At 38.7% G+C, this 21427-nt stretch overlaps 1 protein-coding gene across 3 annotated transcripts; it reads left to right on the forward strand.

The window, feature by feature from the left end:
* Window positions 1-2840: 2840 nt before the first annotated feature.
* Window positions 2841-21070, forward strand: ehd3 (EH-domain containing 3). Of its 3 annotated transcripts, none has more exons than XM_047388552.1 (9): window positions 2841-3407; window positions 3894-4156; window positions 7839-8015; window positions 8584-8681; window positions 12959-13100; window positions 13867-13966; window positions 15724-15894; window positions 17959-18123; window positions 18208-21070. In XM_047388552.1, exons 2-9 carry the CDS (start codon window positions 3930-3932, stop codon window positions 18733-18735), a joined length of 1608 nt encoding a protein of 535 aa, XP_047244508.1. In that variant the 5' UTR covers window positions 2841-3407; window positions 3894-3929; the 3' UTR covers window positions 18736-21070. The 3 variants fall into 3 exon arrangements, with proteins under 3 accessions (XP_047244508.1, XP_047244507.1, XP_047244506.1); XM_047388551.1 differs by having other exon boundaries at window positions 2842-3413; XM_047388550.1 differs by having other exon boundaries at window positions 2842-4156.
* The last annotated feature ends 357 nt before the right edge of the window (window positions 21071-21427 follow it).

The following is a 21427-nucleotide window of genomic DNA, read 5'->3' on the forward strand; positions in this document are numbered from 1 at the left end:
TATGTCTGTGTGAGGTGGCTCCTGAAAAACACTGACTGCAGCCAGTTAATCTCCCCCCAAAATCTTAAATGCACTTTGCTTCACAATCGTTTTAAGGCTGCAGGTATCCCTGTTGCTTGGACATTTTTCTTTCCACTTAACTTTCTGTTAACATGCTTGGTTACAGCACCCTATGAAAAGCCAACTTTTTAAACAATGGCCTGAAAAACAGAACACTAGCTATAAGCCTTTATCATCAAAATAACAGAAATGAAGGTTTATCACATGACTCCGTCTGTGAACAAATTATATTCCAATTTACTATTTACCATATATAAGGATTAGTGTAATAATTTATTACCTTGGTTAGACATAAAGACTGTCCTGCACATAGTTCAATCACTGCCAAAATGAGACATTGCTGCAAAATCTACTACCAAATCATGATTTTGTTTTACATTAAAGACGCTTTACATGATATTTTTCAATATTTTATTTGATGTTTTGTGTGCTAAAAACACATCAGATATCTTCAGCCCCTTTTCTTAGAAATCCAAGCCATTAGTTGTAGTTCATGCATGACCGCTTTCCAAAAGAAAGAAAAAAGAACCGATAGAAAAAATGGTATTTTGATGGGCTGTGGTGCTAGAATCTAATCCAGAAGAAGGAATCAGTTTGACTCTGAAATGTACGGGTGCAGATTATAACTACAGGTTCAGGAAGCTTAAGAGCAATATATGTCTGTTACCATATAAGGTATTTGTAGTAAAAATATCTGACATATAACCTGCAGTCTGGTTATTTCTAAATTATGTTCTATTCCAAACCTTCTCACCAAACCTAATAATAGAAATATTGCCGCCACTTATTTTTCCTAAAATATCCCTTCTTATCAGATTCCACTCATCCTGCATAGCCATGAGGAGCAAAAATCCAAACAAGAACAAGCACAGGTCGTATCATGTTTTTGTATTTATACTGATATTCTACTCACAGACAATAATAAATAATCTATTTTAATAATTTTTTAACAGTTTAAACTATTACTTATAAGACTATTTTAAATTGTGTGCTTGCAGTATGGTTACTTTACCAGTGTTATATTGAGCAAAAACAAAATTAATTCTTAAAAAAAGTCAAATAGAATATAAATAACAAGTTGCTAAATGGGAGTTTATTGTATGACAAACTAATTTATTGTGTTATATTTAGACAGGATCTTTAAAGCCAATATTCATATTTATTTTTCTCCTTGTCAAAAGAAAGGCTGTTTGAAAAATCTAAGAAGGATATTACCATCCACAAATTTCAAATACCTACAACATTTTTCTTTCAACTGAGTTCATTATTCTCAAGCACACGTGTTAGGGTTTCAGGTTGCAAAGACATTCTTCTTAGAGTGAACATACAAAACATAGAATAGAATGGAGTCCTTTATTGTCCCTCAGTGGGAAAATTCAGATGTACCAGAAGCAAAGTGCAGTTGCTCAAACAGTGTACTGAGATTCAGGAAATGTACAACTGAGAAGGATGATTTACAAATGTACAGCATATGCATGTACATTTATGCATTAAAAACAACGGACTATTTGTAAGAAATGGAAAATAGATTGCAGGGATGTAAACAATTATTGAGTCAGGAGCAAAGATGGTTAAGAAATCTAACAGCTGCTAGGAGGAAGGATCTGCGATAACACTCCCTTGTGCACCTAGGATGCAGCAGTCTTGCACAGAAAGGGCTATAAGCTCTGCAACAGCTTCATGCATGGGGTAGAAGACATTGTCCAAGTCTATAGAGAGACTCCCGGCTGGGGGTCTTTCTGCATGGAGTTTGCTTGTTCTCCCCGTGCATGCGTGGGTTCTCACCGGGTACTCCGGCTTCCTCCGACAGTCCAAAAACATGACTGTTAGGTTAATTGGTCTCTCTACATTGACCTTAGGTGTGAATGAAAGTGTGCATGGTTGTTTGCCCTGGATGTCTCTGTGTTGCCCTGCGATGGATTGGTGACCTGTCCAAGGTGTACCCTGCCTCTCTCCCATAGACAGCTGGAGATAGGCACCAGCTCCCCCACGACCCACTATGGAAGAAGCAGTATAAAAAATGATTGATTGACTGACAGTTCTCAGATGCATACACTGTGAATTCAAGGGCTCTTGTGGGCCCCCTGCTGACATCATTCAAAATAAAAGGAAATTTGACCTGCTGTGCCCTTGGAAAAGGGTGTTAGATTCATTGTCATTCTGACTAGGAGAAATTTCAAATAAAGCATAATATCTAAAAACTGTTTCTTGTGTTATTGGAGACTTAATGTAAAATCAGATACCATCCTCAAGAAGCAGTGTTCTAAAGCCCTTTCAAGCATCCCAGTCCTGGTGCAGGGGTCCCTATCAGCTGCAGTCTGAGCAGGAGATGTTCACCTATCCACATCATATAAATTGCACGTGCTTCCAAACATCAGGTAAAAATTTAAATGTAAAAATAGGTTTGTCTAAAATAAATCCCTGCACAAAATGGTTATTTCCTCTTTTTGGTCTATTTTGATTGTTAAGTTCCAAAATGTCCATGTCATACTCTGGTTGTTTGAAGGTTCTGGAGGGGGGAAAAAAAACTAGAATCGACAGAGATATGTTTATTAGTATTTTTAATTATATTAAATATGTTTCACACACTATTTGTCTCTCCCATGCTGTTATTTTCCTATCATACAACATCAATTACAATTATGCACACGCACATGACAAACTACGCAAATTAAAGAGGACATCAAAAGCGATTTCTAGTGACGTTTAGGCCAGACAGTAACTACTTTCTGTGCTGGAGAGATGTGTTTGATTATATCTTACAACGACCTGCCTTATCCCAAGTGAACGCAAGCTTGGACCCACAGCTTTATGTTGCTCCTTTAAAAAAAAACTGCATAAAAAGGGAATTGATATATAGACACTTTTTGACGTCATGTTTTATAATAACAAATAATAGCAGGTGCTCGATTATAATCTTCATATTCAACTGTTACATTTAGGTGGCGCTATGCTCCTCTATCCCTCCGTCTCTTCCCCATCCAACATGGCGTCGTCCGGGGCGGCTGCTCCGCATCATCACTGGGCGGGACCGCGGTGGGTCGAGCTTCGCGCTGCCGGGGGTCAGGTTTCTCTTGTCTCCGTCACTCGGCATTTAAATTGGGCTGCAGGATATCAGCTGCTGCCCCACTCAGTTCTGCGCCGTGGCAGAAAATAACGCGTAGCGCTAGCTGAAACAGTTCGCTTTTAGTTTTTGGCTCGGAAGCTGCAGAAATACTTGCGAACCCTCGAGGTTCGGGTGGTTTTGTAGGAGCAGGAGAGGCTGAACAATAACGTTGGATGCGCATTGACAGCTGCTCGGTGCATCACTTCTGGGACTGTTGACGACTGGGTCATACGGAATAGCGGTAACGGTGCGCTGTCTGAGCAGAATAACTGCGCTTTTCTCAAGCGGGTTTGTTTACTGATGCAGATTAGTAAACAAAAACAAACAGATTCAAAGCAGTGCTGGGTAGCGTTAATGGCCTGGAGCTGGAAGAACCAATGAGCCCGATTAGGGAGTGCGTTTGAATCTATATTAATAGTTATTGCTATTTGATTGATATTAGTAGTGGAAATAAGCCCATAATAAAATAACCTCCAAATTATATAATCAAGATTTATTTGTAACATAAGTTTGGCCAACTTAGTTTCTATAAAAAAAGCAAAACTATTTTAGACCTTAGCTTCTGGCAATGTTTCAGCTTACATACAGAAATATCTCACTTTATGCCTAATTTCTTGAGGTTGTATCAACATTTCTGAACTTTCTGCTCAGTAAAAAGCCGAACGAGCTGACCTGTGTCACGCTGATCTCGATATTGTTTTTATTTTTGACATTTTTCCACCTAAAGTTGGTGAACTAGTCCAACAGTGGGTAAACTTCAGCAATGTTCAGCTGGCTTGGAACCGATGACCGGAGGAAGAAGGAGCCAGAAGTCTTTCAGACGGTCAGCGATGGACTGAAAAAACTCTACAAAACCAAACTACTGCCACTGGAGGAGGCCTACAAGTTCCATGAGTTTCACTCTCCGGCCCTGGAGGATGCTGACTTTGACAACAAGCCAATGGTCTTACTTGTGGGGCAGTACTCCACTGGAAAGACGAGCTTCATACGGTAAGACTACAGCCACAGTTTGTTAGATTTAGTTAGATTGAAAGATGAAACACAACAGAAATGTGTATGACAGGGGAACCAGAAAGATAAAACGGAGAGGCGGACCCACCCAAACAGACTCCTGTTTACAAACCAGACTGGTGAAAATCACAAATGAAACATTGACCAATTAAAATAGCACAAAGAGCAGCATAAAAAAGAGTCTGTGGCAAGCCACACCTCTGAAAGCTTTATGTACTCTACAAAAAGAGTATTTAACACCCACACACACACAAATGTGTTGCATCTGGAAACATGCATGGCACAGCATTCTTTCCTTGCATCTTATCTCTATGCTAATGTACAGCGCAGTGAAAAACCTGCTTATGATAAATGTACTTACTTATTCAGAACAACTGTGATCAAATGTTTTGGTATAAAACATGTCAAATCGGTGTTTTATTGAATTTGACGATCCAGTTGTTGTCTTTGGTAGGTCTGAGCTGCTGATTCCAGTATTTTTTTATGACTATAACACACTAAAGCCATTTGATCTGGGATAGATTTTCTTTTGAGAAAAGGCAATAATTTCCTAAAATACACTAACATCAAATCCAGATTAAAAGCATTCCTGTTTAAGTTGAAGTTCTGCTATCAATGTTATGCTGTTAATGGTACGGTATTCTTAATGAGTCTGCAGCTTCTGGCTCCAATGGTTGGATTGGTGATTTTGCAGCAGGCGTTTTATTTACTGTTGTGTGTTGAGGTTTTGGAGAATCCAAGGCAATAAAGTAAAGGAAATGGACCAAGAATATAATTTGTTTATATTCTTTCATTCCTGTTAGCAATATTGCTGGGGCATACTGTCGGTTTTGTTGACAAACCTGCATTAGACTTTACAAAAGTCACATACATTTTTTTTAATCAACCAAGTAGTATATTAGTTTTATCAACCTTTATTCCTAAAAATCAGATTTAATATACCTATACACTATTTTCTCAGACAAATCGCTGTCCATTACAAATTGGGGAATACTTTTATCTTCATATCAGACTATAACAATTATATGTCAGTCAGTCAGTCATTTTCTACCGCTTCTTCCATAGTGGGTCACGGGGAAGCTGGTGCATATCTCCAGCAGTCTATGGGCGAGAGGCGGGGTACACCCTGGACAGGTCGCCAGTCCATAGCAGGAAAACACACAAACACAATTATATGTACTTTGCAAAAGAATACAAGCAGGGTACCTGATTCTTGTTTAGGGTTGCAATGCCCTGGAATGACCTTTCGGATAAATAAAAGTATTACAACTTGTTTTTAACCCTTAAAAACGGTAGAGCGATTAAGAACATTTGCAGGTAGTTTCATGGCTGCATCTAAAAAAAAAAAAAAAAAAGAAAACATAGAAAAGACTTCAATACTTCAACAAATCCTAGAATTTTGGTGTTTAAAATGCTGTAACTGTCTTAGTTTTTAACCTAGATGCATGCTCTTGGTTTTCTTTGAAATAATTTTTTGATGTATTTTTTTCAAATGAAAGTTTATTCTTAGTCTTAGTTTTTGCTTCGGCTACATCTTCGTATCAAAGCATATGACCTGAACTATTCCCACAATTAATGTGTAATGCTGAGCAATATTAGCAGCGTGGTGTTGAGCCTCTTTTAAGCCGAGAAGCTTCTGCACACACAGTTACACAGACGCTCACTTGCAGAGAGAACACTGGGTAATTAGTAAGTTAAGGCTTTGAAAGCCAGAGAGATGAGGCTGTTAGTGACTTCCTGCTACAAGACATGGAGACGTCCCTGCTCTCTCATCTTCCTCATAAAGGTCTGATTCTTTCTCTCTTTCCCTCTCGGCCTCCGATGGCAACACCCCTGGTCAGCTGCCTGACCCCCTCACCACCAGCATTTTAACAGCGCAGTGCAGAATGTACAAACTGCTTAGTAATGCTCGATCTAAGCTCTTGCTCCTGTAACACCTCTTTCACTTCATGGCTCAGGTCTCTTACAAAACCAATGTTGTTTTCTTCGAGGCTGAACGGTCATATTGTCATGCAGTAATATACCTCCTGGGTCTGCAGTTCATAAATAAGGCCAGTGAATCTCATTGCTAGGCTGGAATTATTGATATAACCTGCAGGGCGTCAAAAAGCCAAAACAGCCAAGTCATCTTCTGAGTTTAACTGTGACTGAAAGCCTTTTCGCTTTAAACCTCATGATGTATGATTTATTTGTGGATTTGATCAAGCATGCTGCTGTGAATCTTCAAATAATTAGTTTGTTCCAATGCAGAATTCAAGCTGAGGTAATCTGGAATGACATGTCATAACGACACACACAGATATTGTACATGTGTGAGCTTGCAAATCATGCATCATCCTGTAGCTGCACCAAGGATTTATATATATGTTGCACAACCTACTCATAGAAAGGAGGATTCACATTACCCAGGCATGTATGCATAGAGATGGCTCTACCAGACACCACTGGCCCCTCTGGCAAGTGTTTGTTTAGGGAGACAATCTTTAAGGAAAAATTCCATGCATCCTAGTTTGCACTTGAAAAATGTAACCCTTCTGCTTTAAATTGCCTAAATCTTTCCTAAAGGTCTGTTAATATTGTTATAATTGCAAAAGACTGCACAAAATAGCTCTACGTGTTCAAAGTGTGATGTAATAAAACAATTAAGAGTTCAATCGTATAGATATGAAACATGAAATGTTTAAGTACATAAAATAATTTAAAAACTTGGCTGTCACTAGTTTTTATACCCTTATCACACTTTTGCATATCTACCTTTCATATAGGGATAGGAACCGATGATGCCGTAGGAAAATAACGCATTCAACACTTTAGCACACACAGTTCAATCACTTTTTTTGGGGATGTATTAGAAAGATTCTCGAGCCTGAGTACCGCCGCTCTCACGTGCCTTGTATACTGCACAAGTGCACAGTGGCTACAGCAACTGTGTATCAAATATTGTAGCAATAACGTAATAACATTACTTAATCCGATGCTGCTCTGTGCTGTTTGCACTGACGAAGATTCATTCGCCTTGGCATGTTAGAAGCTTCACACTGAAAGTGAAGCTGACATCTTGCCCTACTTTCTGGTTAGTTCTGCTAATATTTATCTGACCACTTGGGTGCGCTCACAGAACATTTAAATTTAATTCCCAGAAAAAAGTAAAAAATAAAAACGAGACTGTGTTGTCACAGCAAAGGTGAGCTACCCTGTCCTGACGCAACAGAACGCAGCCTTGATCCCAATACACATGCACTATTTGTGATGGAATCTCATCAAAAGCAACATATATAAGATGTGACAGGATTTGATGTTCCATTAATACCCTTCACTTCTAGTTAACACCCATTTTTTATTATATCAGCGTACATGGCAACATAGGAAACAGTGTGACAGCAGCTTTACAGTGTTTGTGATATTTATAAGCTGATGCCTGCTTGTCAGAGTGAAATTTGAAATGCACTTTGCGTTTTAAGTCAATGTGGATAAAAGCAAATAAACTTGCCTTGTCCCACACAAGAGTTCTTGGTTTCTGGTAGCATTTTCTTGGAATCTTATTCCCACACAATGGAAAGCCTATACATATGGTTGATTTAGCTTTACACACTGTTGGGTTGTTCAAAGAAATCCCTTATCTTATGTAGTTTAGCACCATGACCTTCAATTTCTCCTGCAGCTACCTGCTGGAGCAGGATTTTCCTGGAATGCGGATTGGCCCAGAGCCCACCACGGATTCTTTCATCGCAGTGATGCACGGCGACACCGAAGGAGTCATCCCTGGGAACGCTTTGGTTGTCGACCCCAAGAAACCCTTCAGAAAGTTGAACGCGTTTGGAAACGCTTTCCTGAACAGGTAAATGCTCAGATTCACCAAACACACGTCTACATGCAGTGAGGTTGCAGATTAATGTTAGCAGGTGTTGTCTGACATCTTAACAAAATGTTAAACGAAGGTGAAATGTTCAAACTTGGAGGGAAATACTGCCGCGGCAAAGAGAGAACAAATGAGAATCCACACCAGCGCTCAACATTCCTGCGTGATTGAATTTCCCTCTTCCTATGGCTCAGGCTTTTCTGTATAAATGGGGAGCTGCTTGTGCCAGTGAGTGAGCTGCAGAGCCAGCGGTCCTTGCACAGCCATCCTTCTAAAAAACACTGTACTTTTTTGCAGATGTACTGTTGCAGATATTCTAGTGCTGAAAAACGATGAGTTAGGATTAGGGGGAATTGCTGTGAGGATGACCCCTAACATGTTCATATTTATCCAGCTGAGCAAACACACAAAGATGAGCTGAGAAAGAGGAGAAAGGATAGGAGAGGTAGAGGTGTCCCAGTGTGGAATAGTTTGTTACAAGAACACTTTACACTTCTGTTCTGATTTGGTCTAACGTCCCTGTCTCTTCTTCTCTGTCTGTGTGTAGGTTCGTGTGCGCCCAGCTACCTAACCCTGTGCTGGAAAGCATTAGTGTGATCGACACGCCAGGAATTCTGTCTGGAGAAAAACAGAGAATAAGTCGGGGTAAGACGCACACCTGTCACTCTCACACTTGTATATATTCCTATGTGTGTGTGTGTGTGTGTGTGTGTGTGTGTGCGTGCGTGTGTTTGTGAGTTTATTGGACCTGCTCAGCTGCAGGCTCACAGTCCCACTGATCTCTGAAACTCAGTGTCAGCATTTCCTTTGGGCACTTGTGTCTGTGTGTTTATTTTAGCTGTTGCTTTCAGGAGGATTATTTCATTTCAAAGAGCAGGAAGCAGAGACAAAAAGATTTGCTATATATCCACTCTTGGCACACACACACTTTTTACTCTGCAGGCCTGCAACAATTTATTCACAGGAAAAATGTGACTTAATACCTTTTTCCTTCCCAAATACTTTCTAAATGGCAAACAGAGTTGCAGATGAAAGCACAGTCACACATGCTGAAATTGTCTGGAGTTAAATGCTTAAACATAGTAGACCACGGCTTCAACGCCCATAATTCCTTCACAACCACTCTGCTGTGTTGCCCATCACACATGACTCTGTCCCCACATGTGTCCCTTTACAGCTGACTGTCCAGCACAGGCAAAAATCCTTTAATTACCAAGAAAAACAAGCAGTTACATGTGGTTTAGACTTAGATTTTAAATAATTGTCAACAGAAAATGTTTTTCTTTGTAGATGACATACTTTCATACTAAGAATCACCTTAAATGGTTAGTTCAGATTTTTTAACTGAGGTCCTTTGAAGATATTTTAGATAATTGTCATATCACTGTGAACTGTTTGGAGAAGTAATGCTGTCCATGGAATGGTAGGATCCTAACAAGCTAGTCAGACCTATGCTGTATGAATGCCTCAGCAGCTGATCTGGCAAATCAGCTGATCATGATCAGAATATTTTCAAACAACTACGAGACCTGGAACGTGCCATCTTTGATGCTGTTGCACAACTAAAGCAAAATCTTAAGGTTCAGTCCATTCTTGGTGAAGGTAGAGCGGACTGACGAGTCAGCTGATTTAATAGATTGATACAACCGGCAGGCTCACCCTGTTGAACTGGACCACATTTCCCCAAGGTGGTGTAACCTGTCCATTTCAGCAGAGAAATTTGTAAAGAGGCAAATAGATCTTCACAGCACTGTACATACAATACAACATACAACCTTTTTAGCTGCTTTGATGCTTTTTAGTTCCGCATTATCAAATGAAAACAAAAAATGATGTGTGTAGATTAGAACTAAACCTTTTCTCCACATTCTGATAAGAATGAACCTGTAAACTGAAGTGGAGAGACGACATAGTGAGAATATGTTCTGGAGCAAAGGGCTTTGTTACTGGAAGAAATGTGTGTTTGGTGTGTGGCATGGTTGGCATTCCCTGAGCTCCATAATGGCATTGCTATACCAACCAGCAACATTTAGAAAAGAGCTGAGACATTTAAACAGAACAGTAAAATACTCCCACGGCCTTCCCTTCTTTAAATTATTTTATGAAAGAAGACTTGGTCCTCCTCTGCCTACCTCTTTCTCTTAAAAGCAGACGCTTGATTTTGTTAGTTTTAGGATGACAGGACAAGTAATTTGAAGCACTTTTACTCTAACCGTTACTGTTCTGCTTTAGATTGTGTTGAACCATCTTAATAATGCATGCATGCTATACAGTTGCCTGTCAAAGCACATCATAATGATGAAATACATAGTTATTTTTACCCAATTAATTCCGAACCAGTGAGATCTGTAGATTTTAGCAGATTTCTTCACAGCTGGGGTGGAGTTAGATGCTTGGATCTGGGGTTTCCTCAGAGCACGAATGTGGAAAATAGTTTTTCATCTGTGTTAACATCTCCAGCTCTTCTGTTGAGAAACGACTCAGAATGAGTGATTTGTGAATACCAACAGAATGTTTTTTAGGTGTGGTAGTAGTTTTTTATGCCTTTTTTTTTTTTTTACAGTAAGTGAAACTGAATCAGCACAGCTGTGCTTTCTCTCGGGACTGAAAACGTGTTTGTTCTCATGTCTATTTTATTTTTCCTCCACACCAACCGTGCCAATTTATTTATTACTCATCAGTTATGTGTTTATGCGTTTCACCTCTTTATGCGTCTGTTTGTTGTATTTCACCTTGTTTCTTTTTTCAACCGTTTGTATTGTTTTATCACAGCATGCTTTTATTTATCTGTGTGTGCGTGTCTAGATGAGGAGTTGTCAGGCTATAGCTCTCTGCGTAGATGTCCTTATGGAGGTAAAGTAGATTATACACTAAATCTGGGAGTCAAAAATCGTTGGATTTTTGAAAGTGCATGGGTTCTTACATGTTCTTCACCAGTCTTGTCACATGACTTTGTGAAAAAAAATGTACTAGCAAGATCTCTCTGCTGTTACGGAAAACAACTGTATATATGTTTTGACTCTTTTTCATTACATTTCATTCACCTTGGATGGAGGCCGCTGCTCTGCCATTGAAAACCCATTCCATGAGGCTCTCTGTGCTAGTTTGAAGGCTAAGTGAAGTCTGGAGGTCTGCAGCTGTTGACTCTGAACAGAGGTTGCGACCTTCGTGGCTGAGTTGTTGTCGTTCCCAATCATTTCCTCTAATACCACCAACAGTTGATAGTGTAGTGAGGAAATGTAACAGCCGATCTCACTGCAGATTCTTTCACAAATGTTTGTGGAAGCAGTCTGCTTGCATAGGTGCTACATTTTAAACACATGAGCATGAAGGTGATTAGAACATCTGAATTCAGTGATTCTGAGCGAATACTTTTGGCAGTGTAGTGTACTTTAATCAAACCATTATTTCCAATTCTATTGTGACCTTTAACTTCCTAAAATTTCCAGCTTAAGTGTATCATTTGCAGATAATATAGCTTTGTAAAAAAAAAAACAACTGAAGTGTCTCCACAGAATTAGTCGTCTGTATTTGTGTGCTTCCATCTTTAGTGTCAGCTGGTTTTCATTGTCCAGAGTTTTACATACAGTAACAGCAAAAAAAAGTTACATTTTTGGTTGTTTGCGTTAGCAGGCTGAGGAACATTGAGCCCTTTCAGTGTTAAAACCGGATCTTAAAAGGTCCAGCAGTTTTGCCCCAATGTGTGAGACGTTTCCAGGGTGAAGAACATTTTATTCTCATATGTTGCTCAGATCTTGTTTTCTCAAGCAGCAGTGTGTCTTCTACCAGCTCCATTTAAGCAGGTTCCTGAAGACGTTGGCTTCGCTACCTCAGCTAACCTCCTGCTTTCTCTGAAAGAGGAATTACCACAAATTCAACATGGATCTGTTAAAACAATCTCAGATTTAATGTTGTAATTCTTGGTGGAAGTCCTTAGCTCCATCTACATTATTCTTCAAACACCAGCTAGTTAATCATTCCTAACTATTGTAGATTAAAAACTCTCTTTTTACTGGAAGTGTTGAAGTAATAAATGGATATTAGGGATTTTCTTCCACCAAAATCTAATTTGTAAGTAGATGGAAAAATATATTTTGGTTTGAATGCACACAAAGCTTCTAGATGTGTATGTTTTTTTTCTATTTTAACAAAAGTGTTTCAAAAAGAAGCTTTTAAACAGCTAATGTATGCTGGAATCTGACAAACAGCCTCCAGGTTGCTGTGGCTAATGATAATTTGTAGTGTAACTCATTAACCTTTAATGTACTAAATGTCCTTATGTGTTGAGTGGAAATTTCACCTCACTAATCCCTCGTTCTAATATTCTTTGTCCTTTGTTTTACTCTGGTATCATGCAATTCCTCCAGGTAAGCCTTAGGTTTGTCCTTGTCATAGGTCAGAAGTCAGCTGTGTTTCTCTCAGTGATCATTTTATAGTAGAGAACTGTGTGGTGGCTTTAACCAAGAAGGCATTTACCGGTAAATCTTCTCTAGCTCCCATTCTAAAACCAAAAACTGGTCATTTTTGATGCCAAAAAAGCTCCTTTGGTGTTTAACCTTGAGGGCACGACCTTTATGAGCAAATAGCATTCACTTCTCTCAACATGTTTTAATATTGGTCTAATTTCTTTTGGCTCCGCTGTGATCTGCAGCCGCTATAATTTCTCTGGGGACTTTTTGCTCAAACTGACTGAAGTTTCCTTTTTTTTCATTATATGTTGAGAGTTAGGATAAAAACTAAACTTGCTATGCATGTTTGAAGGACAAAAACAATGTTATTAAAATAGTAACAGTTTGAACTACTTATTTAACTGTTTTTGTATGCTATAGGTTTAAAGGGTGATCTAATACCCAAGTTTCCCGTTTCCCTTTAATTTTTTGTATTTACTTCTTTTGTTTCATTTCGTCTCCTCTTCCTCTTAGGCTATGACTTTGCTGCTGTCCTCGAGTGGTTTGCAGAGCGTGTGGACAGGATCATATTACTGTTCGATGCCCACAAGCTGGACATCTCTGACGAGTTCTCGGACGTGATAAAGGCCTTAAAGAACCATGAAGACAAGATCAGGTGTATATTAAGACTTTTAAATTAATGTTTCTATGTGTCTGGAAAAGTATGGAATTTGCTTTTCAAATTTCGGATAAATATAAAAAATTGAATATGGCCACAATTTTCATTTTCCACACTCTTTTGCTTCTTTTATTTTGTAAAGGGGAAACAAATAAATGCAGTGATTTTTCAAAACGACTTATAATAACTTCACACCTTTGATCTTTCATTTGCAAACTCACACCTTGATTTTAACATTTTATGCATCAGCATTTTTGTTTTTGAGTTTTTGACTTGCTCATTCAAAAATCTGGACCTTTTGTCTGAAATGCCAAAAAAAAGCACTAAAACATCTATTTGTTGGAATTCCAACAAAATAAATGTTCTAAGTTTAACAAACTGTTCCTCAAAGAAGCTGCATTTTTTTCTAGGGTACTAATTTCCTTAAATGACAAGTCCAAGAGTTGCAAATGGAGCTCATTTAAATTGGTCCAGATGCAAAACTCAGTTCTAGCCTCGTGTTGTTTTAGTATTTGTATATCCTACAGGTAATAAGACCCAGCTACTAAAACAGGTTCCAATTCCAGATTACTATTTTGCAATCAAATGCTCAGAATATTGTTAAAAAAAAGAGAGAGAGAGAGTATGGAAAATTCAGGTATTTTGTCATACAAATGTATATTAACCATGTTTATTTTGTTGTTGTGGTGCAAGCCTAAATGATCCTTCCTCTGACATTTTCACGAGTAGCATGTTTGACTTTGCCTTCTGTTGTTTTCTCCAGAGTTGTGCTGAACAAGGCAGACCAGATCGAGACCCAGCAGTTGATGAGAGTGTACGGTGCCCTGATGTGGTCCCTGGGCAAGATAGTCAATACCCCTGAGGTACAAAGTTGGGGCAACGTTTTTGGCATGCCATTCACATTATGCACACCTTTTACATTCTGACATCATGGTGGAAAGGGTGCAAAGTTTGATGCAGTGAAAAAAAAACACTTGAGAAGCAGTGGCATGTTGCACATACTTGATTTTATTTCACTTAAATTGATATAAATGAAGAGAAACATGTATTTAATTTGTGTTGTGCTTTTGACCTTATTTACATGATTTCTTTAAGCTACCGTTTATATTGAGTAGCGTTTTGAGCAAAAGCGTTCATACTGCTTGAACGTTTTGCCATTTTGTGAAAGTCGGATTATTTGGACAGCGACTGTGAGCAGCAAGTCTCGCTAAAGATTCAAAGTTGGATTTAGGTGTAAGTGGGTGGTTCTGCCATCAATATGCTTGGATATAAACCAATGCTCTGGTTACATGTTTAGGGTCAGTGTCTTGCTTTATGGTGAACCTCTAGTCTTTTGAAGCTTCTAGCAGGTTTTCTTCTTGGATTTTCCTGTGTTTCCCTCTATACATCTTCGAACCAGATTCCCTGTCCCAGCTGACAAACAGCATGGTGCTCCCTCCATCATGTTTAACTGTGTAGTGTGCAGTGTCAATTTGCCACACAGTGTTTTGCATGCATGTAAGCCTGTGTTCCCCACGTGGTTTGTAGCAAAGTGCAAACAGGACTTTTTTTGTCTTGGCCTACCCTATAACGAGCTGCGATATAGATTGTGCAATTAATAGTTGTCTTGTCAACAGATTTTCCCCCCTTGGTGATGTGTTTTGTGAAAGGACCAATGTGGTGAAGGGGGTAGAAGTCAGCCCCCCTAGGTTTCACCTCCTGACTGGCCAAGTGAAGTAGCCACAGGCCCACATCGGTGGACTTTTATTGGGGCAGAGTGATGACTTGTGGTTTGTGCCTCCAGAGGGTAAGATATATAATAAACAACAGGATCGGTACACTGAGTTTGTCTGCCATCATGCTTTTGAAAACTGTTATTGGGAGGCAGATTTTACACTTAGTGCTGACATATGTGTCACACAACATACTGCCTGCTGCATTTCTGAGAGCTCTCAGTCGAGTGGGATAATGCCAGTTCCAGTTGTGATTTATGAATGGCCAGAAGCAGCTCAGAAGCAGATCGTGTTTTCATGCTGAGGACGGAAAAGTTTTGTGAAAGAGGCTTCGGATTAATGCTCTACCTTACTTGGACTACTAGTTTTGGTGTATGGTCATCTCTTGGTGGGTTTGCAGTTGTGCTGGATGCTTTCAGATGTTTGGATGATGGACTGAACAGTGCGCTGTGAGTTGTTCAAAGCTCAGGATGGTTTTACAACCAATCCCTGCTTTAAACTACTCCATGGCCACCTCTCTGACCTCTCTGGGGTGTTGCTGTTTGTTCACTAATGAACTCTAACAAACCCCGAAGGCCTTCACAGAACAGCTGAACTTACGCTGAGGTTAAATTATGCTCAGGTTACTTCTGAAGACATTTGGTTGCACTGGATTTTATTTTGGGCATGAGTGAAGGAGGCTGAATACAAATGCAGGCCACATTTCTCAGATTGTTCTTTGTAAAAAATATCATTAGTCCTCTTCTTCCCACTTCACATTTTTACACAACTTTGTGTTGGTCTATCACAGAAAATCTCAAAAAGATTAATCAAAGTTTGTGGTTGTAACGTGACAAAATGTAGAACGTTTTAAATACTTTAGCTTAATACAAACCTCTGTTGATATCTTCTGTCTTTCTTATTTACAGGTGATCCGTGTCTATATCGGCTCATTTTGGTCTCACCCGCTGCTGATCCCTGACAACAGGAAGCTGTTTGAAGCAGAGGAGCAGGACTTATTTAAGGATATTCAGTCTTTACCCCGAAATGCAGCACTTAGAAAACTCAACGATTTGATCAAGAGAGCGAGACTAGCCAAGGTAAGGCGTGACTGGAAAAGGTCCATGGAGATGGTATAGATCTGCAGCATTTCCTTCCAGACCTTGTGACACTGAGCTAGATTAATGGGACCTCAAATGACATATCTGAATGTCAACATCATGTGCATGTGTTTCCTATTTGTTCTCCCCATCTCTCCCACGACTGTTAACCTTGACAGGGAACATTTATCACTGTAGCAGGACCAATAGTGCTGGACAAATGTCATGTTTTGGCTCTGAGTGAATTATATCCCACTTCCTTTCCGAACAGGAAGTCAGGTAGGAAGGGTGACAGTCCACCTCACGTTGTAGCTTGAGGAAACGTAGAGGGAGTACACTCAGACACACAGATTTATCAGGGTTGATGGACATTTTCCTGTTCCACAGCTGATGGGTGTGTTTATGTGTTTTCAAGGACATGAGGCGGATGCAGGAAAATGCACATGTATCAGCACAGCAACTCAACAAATATGGGTTTTTCTTTTTGCTAGATTTTTATAAACATTTCATAATATTAATCTCCAAACACTGACGCAATAGTTTGTGGAAGAATAAAAACAAACCTGAAAGATTTACTGGGTGACTAAACTAGTTTCAGGAATGTTGAGTGAGAACAAGCTGTGATTCCAGCAAAATAATGGATTGTCCATTACAAAGGTTTGAAATCATAACCAAAACCTTGGCAGCTGAAAGCATAGCACTGAGAAGCAGATGGAACATTTCATTCATTCTTTTATGGTGGCTTGTCTTTTTTATGACTGTTATATGATTAAAATTAGCTGGGTAATGACTGTAAATGAAGTGGAGATCTGTCCTAAACTCATGGATTTTATTAACTCTGACTATTTCTATGCCAATAAGGTTTAGGTAAATCATAAAACAGGTCATATGTTATAGCTAAACTTACAGGTAGTATTTTCAAAAAGTTTATTTTAAATGTTTTATTTCTGTTAATTTTGATTATTGTGGCTTAATCTAATAAAAACCCAAGATTATAATTTACATAAAATGTAATTATTGCATCAAACAAAAAGGATGAAAGTATATACTTGTATATACTGTATACTGTACATTATATACAATTATATAATGTATATTCATTTATTATCTCACAAGCTACTAAGTTGGGAATTTTCCTGTGGATTATTCTGAAAATGGTCCAAAAACAGCCTAAATGAACCAGTGTTTGCTAATTCTGTTCACACCATAATTCAACCCGTTTTTAACGTTGCTCACGCTGGTAGACGTTACTTTTTGTGTCATGTATTTAACTGAGAGAAACATAAAGAATATACTTAACAGTGTTTCTAACTTTAGCATTGCCAATGTTTATTGCTTTTCATAGGTTCTGATTGGTCCATTTTGAGATGAAACAACCATTGCCTCAAACAAAAAGGATGAAAGTAAAGTTTGGTCACAGCATCTGGAGGGAGAGTGGAGAGGCAGATAATCCAAGCTGCTTGAAGTCCAGAGTAAAGTTTCCATAGTTAGTGATGACTAGGGAGCCATTTCATCTGCTGGTGTTGGTCTACTGTCTTTTATCAAGTCTGGATATTTGTCTTTTAGTAAAGTTTAGAGCACACCAAATAGCTAAGCTTCATGGAAATGCAGATTTCAGACGTAGTTCCTTCCCAAACTGCCAAGAGTACCACAACCTGTTTTAAAGGTTGTGGTACCAAACTTTCTTTGGACTTTTGCTGCTTTTCCTCTCCTTTTCTGTTCAGTTCTTGACTCTAACCATGACAACATACTAAACTGTTTACCCAGAAAAATAGGAAAGTGGACAGGGGAAGAAATGTCAGGCTTTGACAAAGTATCTACAGCAGATGAACACTATCTGAAAACCATATCTTTAAGATAGAGTAAAAATAAAGATGTATTTTCAAAAAGCTGATATACTAAGTTTTCACTAAAAAGCTCGTTGTGAATCACCCTGTCGCTAAAATTTAGTTTTACGTCTCTGAAATTGTGTGAACTCAAATCATGTCTAGTGGCAAAACATTAAATGGGGACAGGTCTGAATTATCCCTGTGGAAGTCCTGATTTTTCCTTCTCCATTCACAGGTCCATGCCTACATCATCAGCTCTCTGAAGAAAGAGATGCCTTCTGTTTTTGGGAGGGAGAACAAGAAGAAAGAGCTGATTGCGAGTCTGGGAGATATTTACAAGTGCATCGAGAGAGAACATCAGATATCGCCTGGAGATTTTCCTAACCTGAAGAAGATGCAGGTAAATAGAAGAGCAACTGAGTATTTGAGATGTATAGATGGAGTTTCGATTACTAAATTATCTCAACTTGATTTTGTTTTCCAGGACCAGCTCCAAGCTCAGGACCTCAACAAGTTCCACCCTCTCAAACCCAAACTTCTGGAGGCTGTCGATGACATGTTGGCCAATGACATTGCTAGCTTGATGGTCTTGGTTCGCCAAGAAGAAACCCGAAAGCCCAACCCAGTGGTGAAGGGCGGCGCATTCGACGGCACTGTGGACGGTCCATTTGGGCATGGATACGGGGAGGGAGCCGGCGAAGGAATCGATGAAGCCGAGTGGGTGGTCGCCCGCGACAAACCTGTATACGATGAGATTTTCTACACCCTCTCTCCCGTCAATGGAAAGGTGACTGGGGCCAATGCAAAGAAGGAGATGGTGAAGTCGAAACTGCCCAATACAGTGCTGGGAAAGATCTGGAAGCTGGCAGATATCGATAAGGATGGGATGCTTGATGATGAGGAGTTTGCGTTGGCTAATCACCTGATTAAGGTGAAACTGGAAGGACATGAGCTGCCCTCGGAGCTGCCCGCACACCTGGTGCCTCCTTCCAAGAGGAAAATAGTCGAGTAAATAGAAGATTAGATTCATCCTCCAAGAAAACATACTAGAGGACTTCCACATAAAAATCTGAGATCTCCGTCATCCAGTCCTGTTGTTTCTGTCATTTCAAAGTCTGAAGTCTTCATTCAAAGCATTACAAGTTCCATCAAATGAAAACTGATTAATATTAACAAATTATTAGCAAATTCTATTTAATATTTGTCAAACATGTTGTCAAACAATATGACAAAATTGGGCACCCCAGAAAGCATTTATTAGATCTTTACAAAACATCTAAAACAGATAGTAGGATAGAGTAGATGTTAAATCCATAAGTACAGTTAATAGGTAATGAATAAAAAATAAGTACTGGAATACAGAAAATATAACATGGAGAAAAATGCCAATTTTTCCTTTACTTAGCAATATTAGATCAAACTGAAGTACAGCATTTCACACGCAGTCCTTGTTCTGTCAGGTCCTGTGTTATTTTTAGTTCTGCAGACATGAATGAATTGTCTGGTCTTAGTTTAAAGCTGACATAAATAATTAAGAAGGTTTAGTGGAAGGCAGAGGAAGACCCGAAGGCAACAATGGCCCAAATGAATCAAGTTCTATTTAATGCTACAATTTACTGAAGCCCCCTGGATCAGCCATTTTTTAAATTGAATTAGGAAAATATGGATTAGAGCAAACCCATTAAGGTATTTTTTGTGATTTATAACCCATTCTGAATCTCATTAACATGTTCTGATACTGTGACAATAACAATCTATGTTTTGTTTGAATGTTGAATTTCTCTGTAGATTTGTCTTGGTCGTTGTATGTATGTATCTATATGAACACATGTATCAGTGTTAACATTTGTATATTCATTTATTATCTCACAAGCTACTGAGTTGGGAATTTTCCAGTGGATTATTCTGAAAATGGTCCAAAAACAGCCTAAATGAACCAGTGTTTGCTAATTCTGTTCAAACCATAATTCAACCCGTTTTTAACGTTGCTCACGCTGGTAGACCTTACTTTCTGTGTCATGTATTTAACTGAGAGAAACATAAAGAATATACTTAACAGTGTTTCTGACTTTAGCATTGCCAATGTTTATTGCTTTTCATAGGTTCTGATTGGTCCATTTTGTGATGAAACAACCATGTTAGATCCAATTCTAATTTAGCCTGAAAATCCTTAAAAGTTGTATTAGGAGTAAAGGTGTCATCATAATAACTAAAGGTAAGTCTCGACACTTTCTAATGTTGTTTCTTTCACATTTCTCTGTTTCTGTTGTGAACTTAATAAGTTAAGCCCAAAATTGTTCATACCCCTTGCAGATTTGGATTGAAAATTATTTTTATTTAATTAAGAACTTTGCTTCTGATTGGAATTAAGACCAAAATCTCTCAAAGATGATGAAACTGTCGGTTTTGAAGGGAAAAAAATCTGTTTTAATCAGCATTTTAATAAATAAAATAGCGTGTCAAGATATTTCCACCATTTTCAATTAATGGATAAATCCTTATGACACCCATAAAACCCTTATAATTGTTCACCAGGTTTTTGCAGGTTTCCACTGGTATTTTCATAATTATCTCTGATGATGCGGTCCAAGGCTTTGAGTTCAGAAGGCCTCCTTGCCATCACCCTAATCTCTAGCTTCCTCCCCAGATTCTTTATCAAATTGAAGTTTAGACTCTGACTATGGCACTTCAGAAGAAAAAGTTGATAAAATTAAAAGAAAACCTAAATCTGCCTGGGCACAGAGGTGTAAACAAGTATAGGCTGAACTGTACTTACAGAGGCTAACTGCATTCCTTCTCGTTGGAAAAGGTTTGGAAAAGAGACCTTATGGCTACACCTTTTTTTTTTTTACTTTTTTGTACTCTTGTTTCTTATTCTATCATGATCATGCTGCCCAGAAAACAGCAAAAAGAAAAAAACGTTTGTGCCACAATAAATATATGAGTGCTCTGTATTGATCTATTAGTGTCTGGCTTTGTGAAAAACTCTAACTACATCATTTAAAGTAGTTTCAGATAGTTATTTTTTGTTCCTCATCTTCTTTTCCTGGGTTTCTCCTGAAATGCATTTGAAAATAATCAACAGCATGCTGTACTCGTTACCCACCTGTATTTCATGAGTTGGTTAATTTAAAAGTGGAAAATATGTTTGTTGAATGTGGAATGGAAAAACTATGCTGCTAAGTGGTTTTCACGCCTTCACAGATTGCAACATGAAATTAGTGGCAACACTGGTGTTTCAGTGTGTTTTCTGATTCTCTGATGGTGATGCATTGCCTAAATGTGTACCTCACTGCTTTTCTGTCTTCAGAAAACGATCAAACATGGAATAAATATATTCTGCTGAAGCTGTGTCTTTTTTAATGGAATACAAAAACAAATACACTTTTAGAGCAGATTTCATCTCGTTGCACTTTGCACTGTTTTTAATGTACTAAAGAAGTTGAAACCCTCCTATGGGAATGATGTCACACCCCAGTGGAGACCCTTCTAGTCTTGTGTTTGCATTGCTCCCAGAAATTTGAGTTTTCAGTTGGAAAATCCAAAGGACTGTTTGCCGAAGTCAAAGGTTTGACTTGGAAATTCAAAGTTCCCAGTTCCACACCGAGTCCAGTATCTAATATAGCTGCCGATGGTTTAAAATGTAATAAAAGTTGCAGGAATTAAAAGATAAATTATTGTCTTACAGTTTCAGTCACATAAAG

This window comes from Girardinichthys multiradiatus, chromosome 15 (genome assembly GCF_021462225.1).
Source record: "Girardinichthys multiradiatus isolate DD_20200921_A chromosome 15, DD_fGirMul_XY1, whole genome shotgun sequence".
In the NCBI taxonomy this organism is placed as follows: Eukaryota; Metazoa; Chordata; class Actinopteri; order Cyprinodontiformes; family Goodeidae; genus Girardinichthys; species Girardinichthys multiradiatus.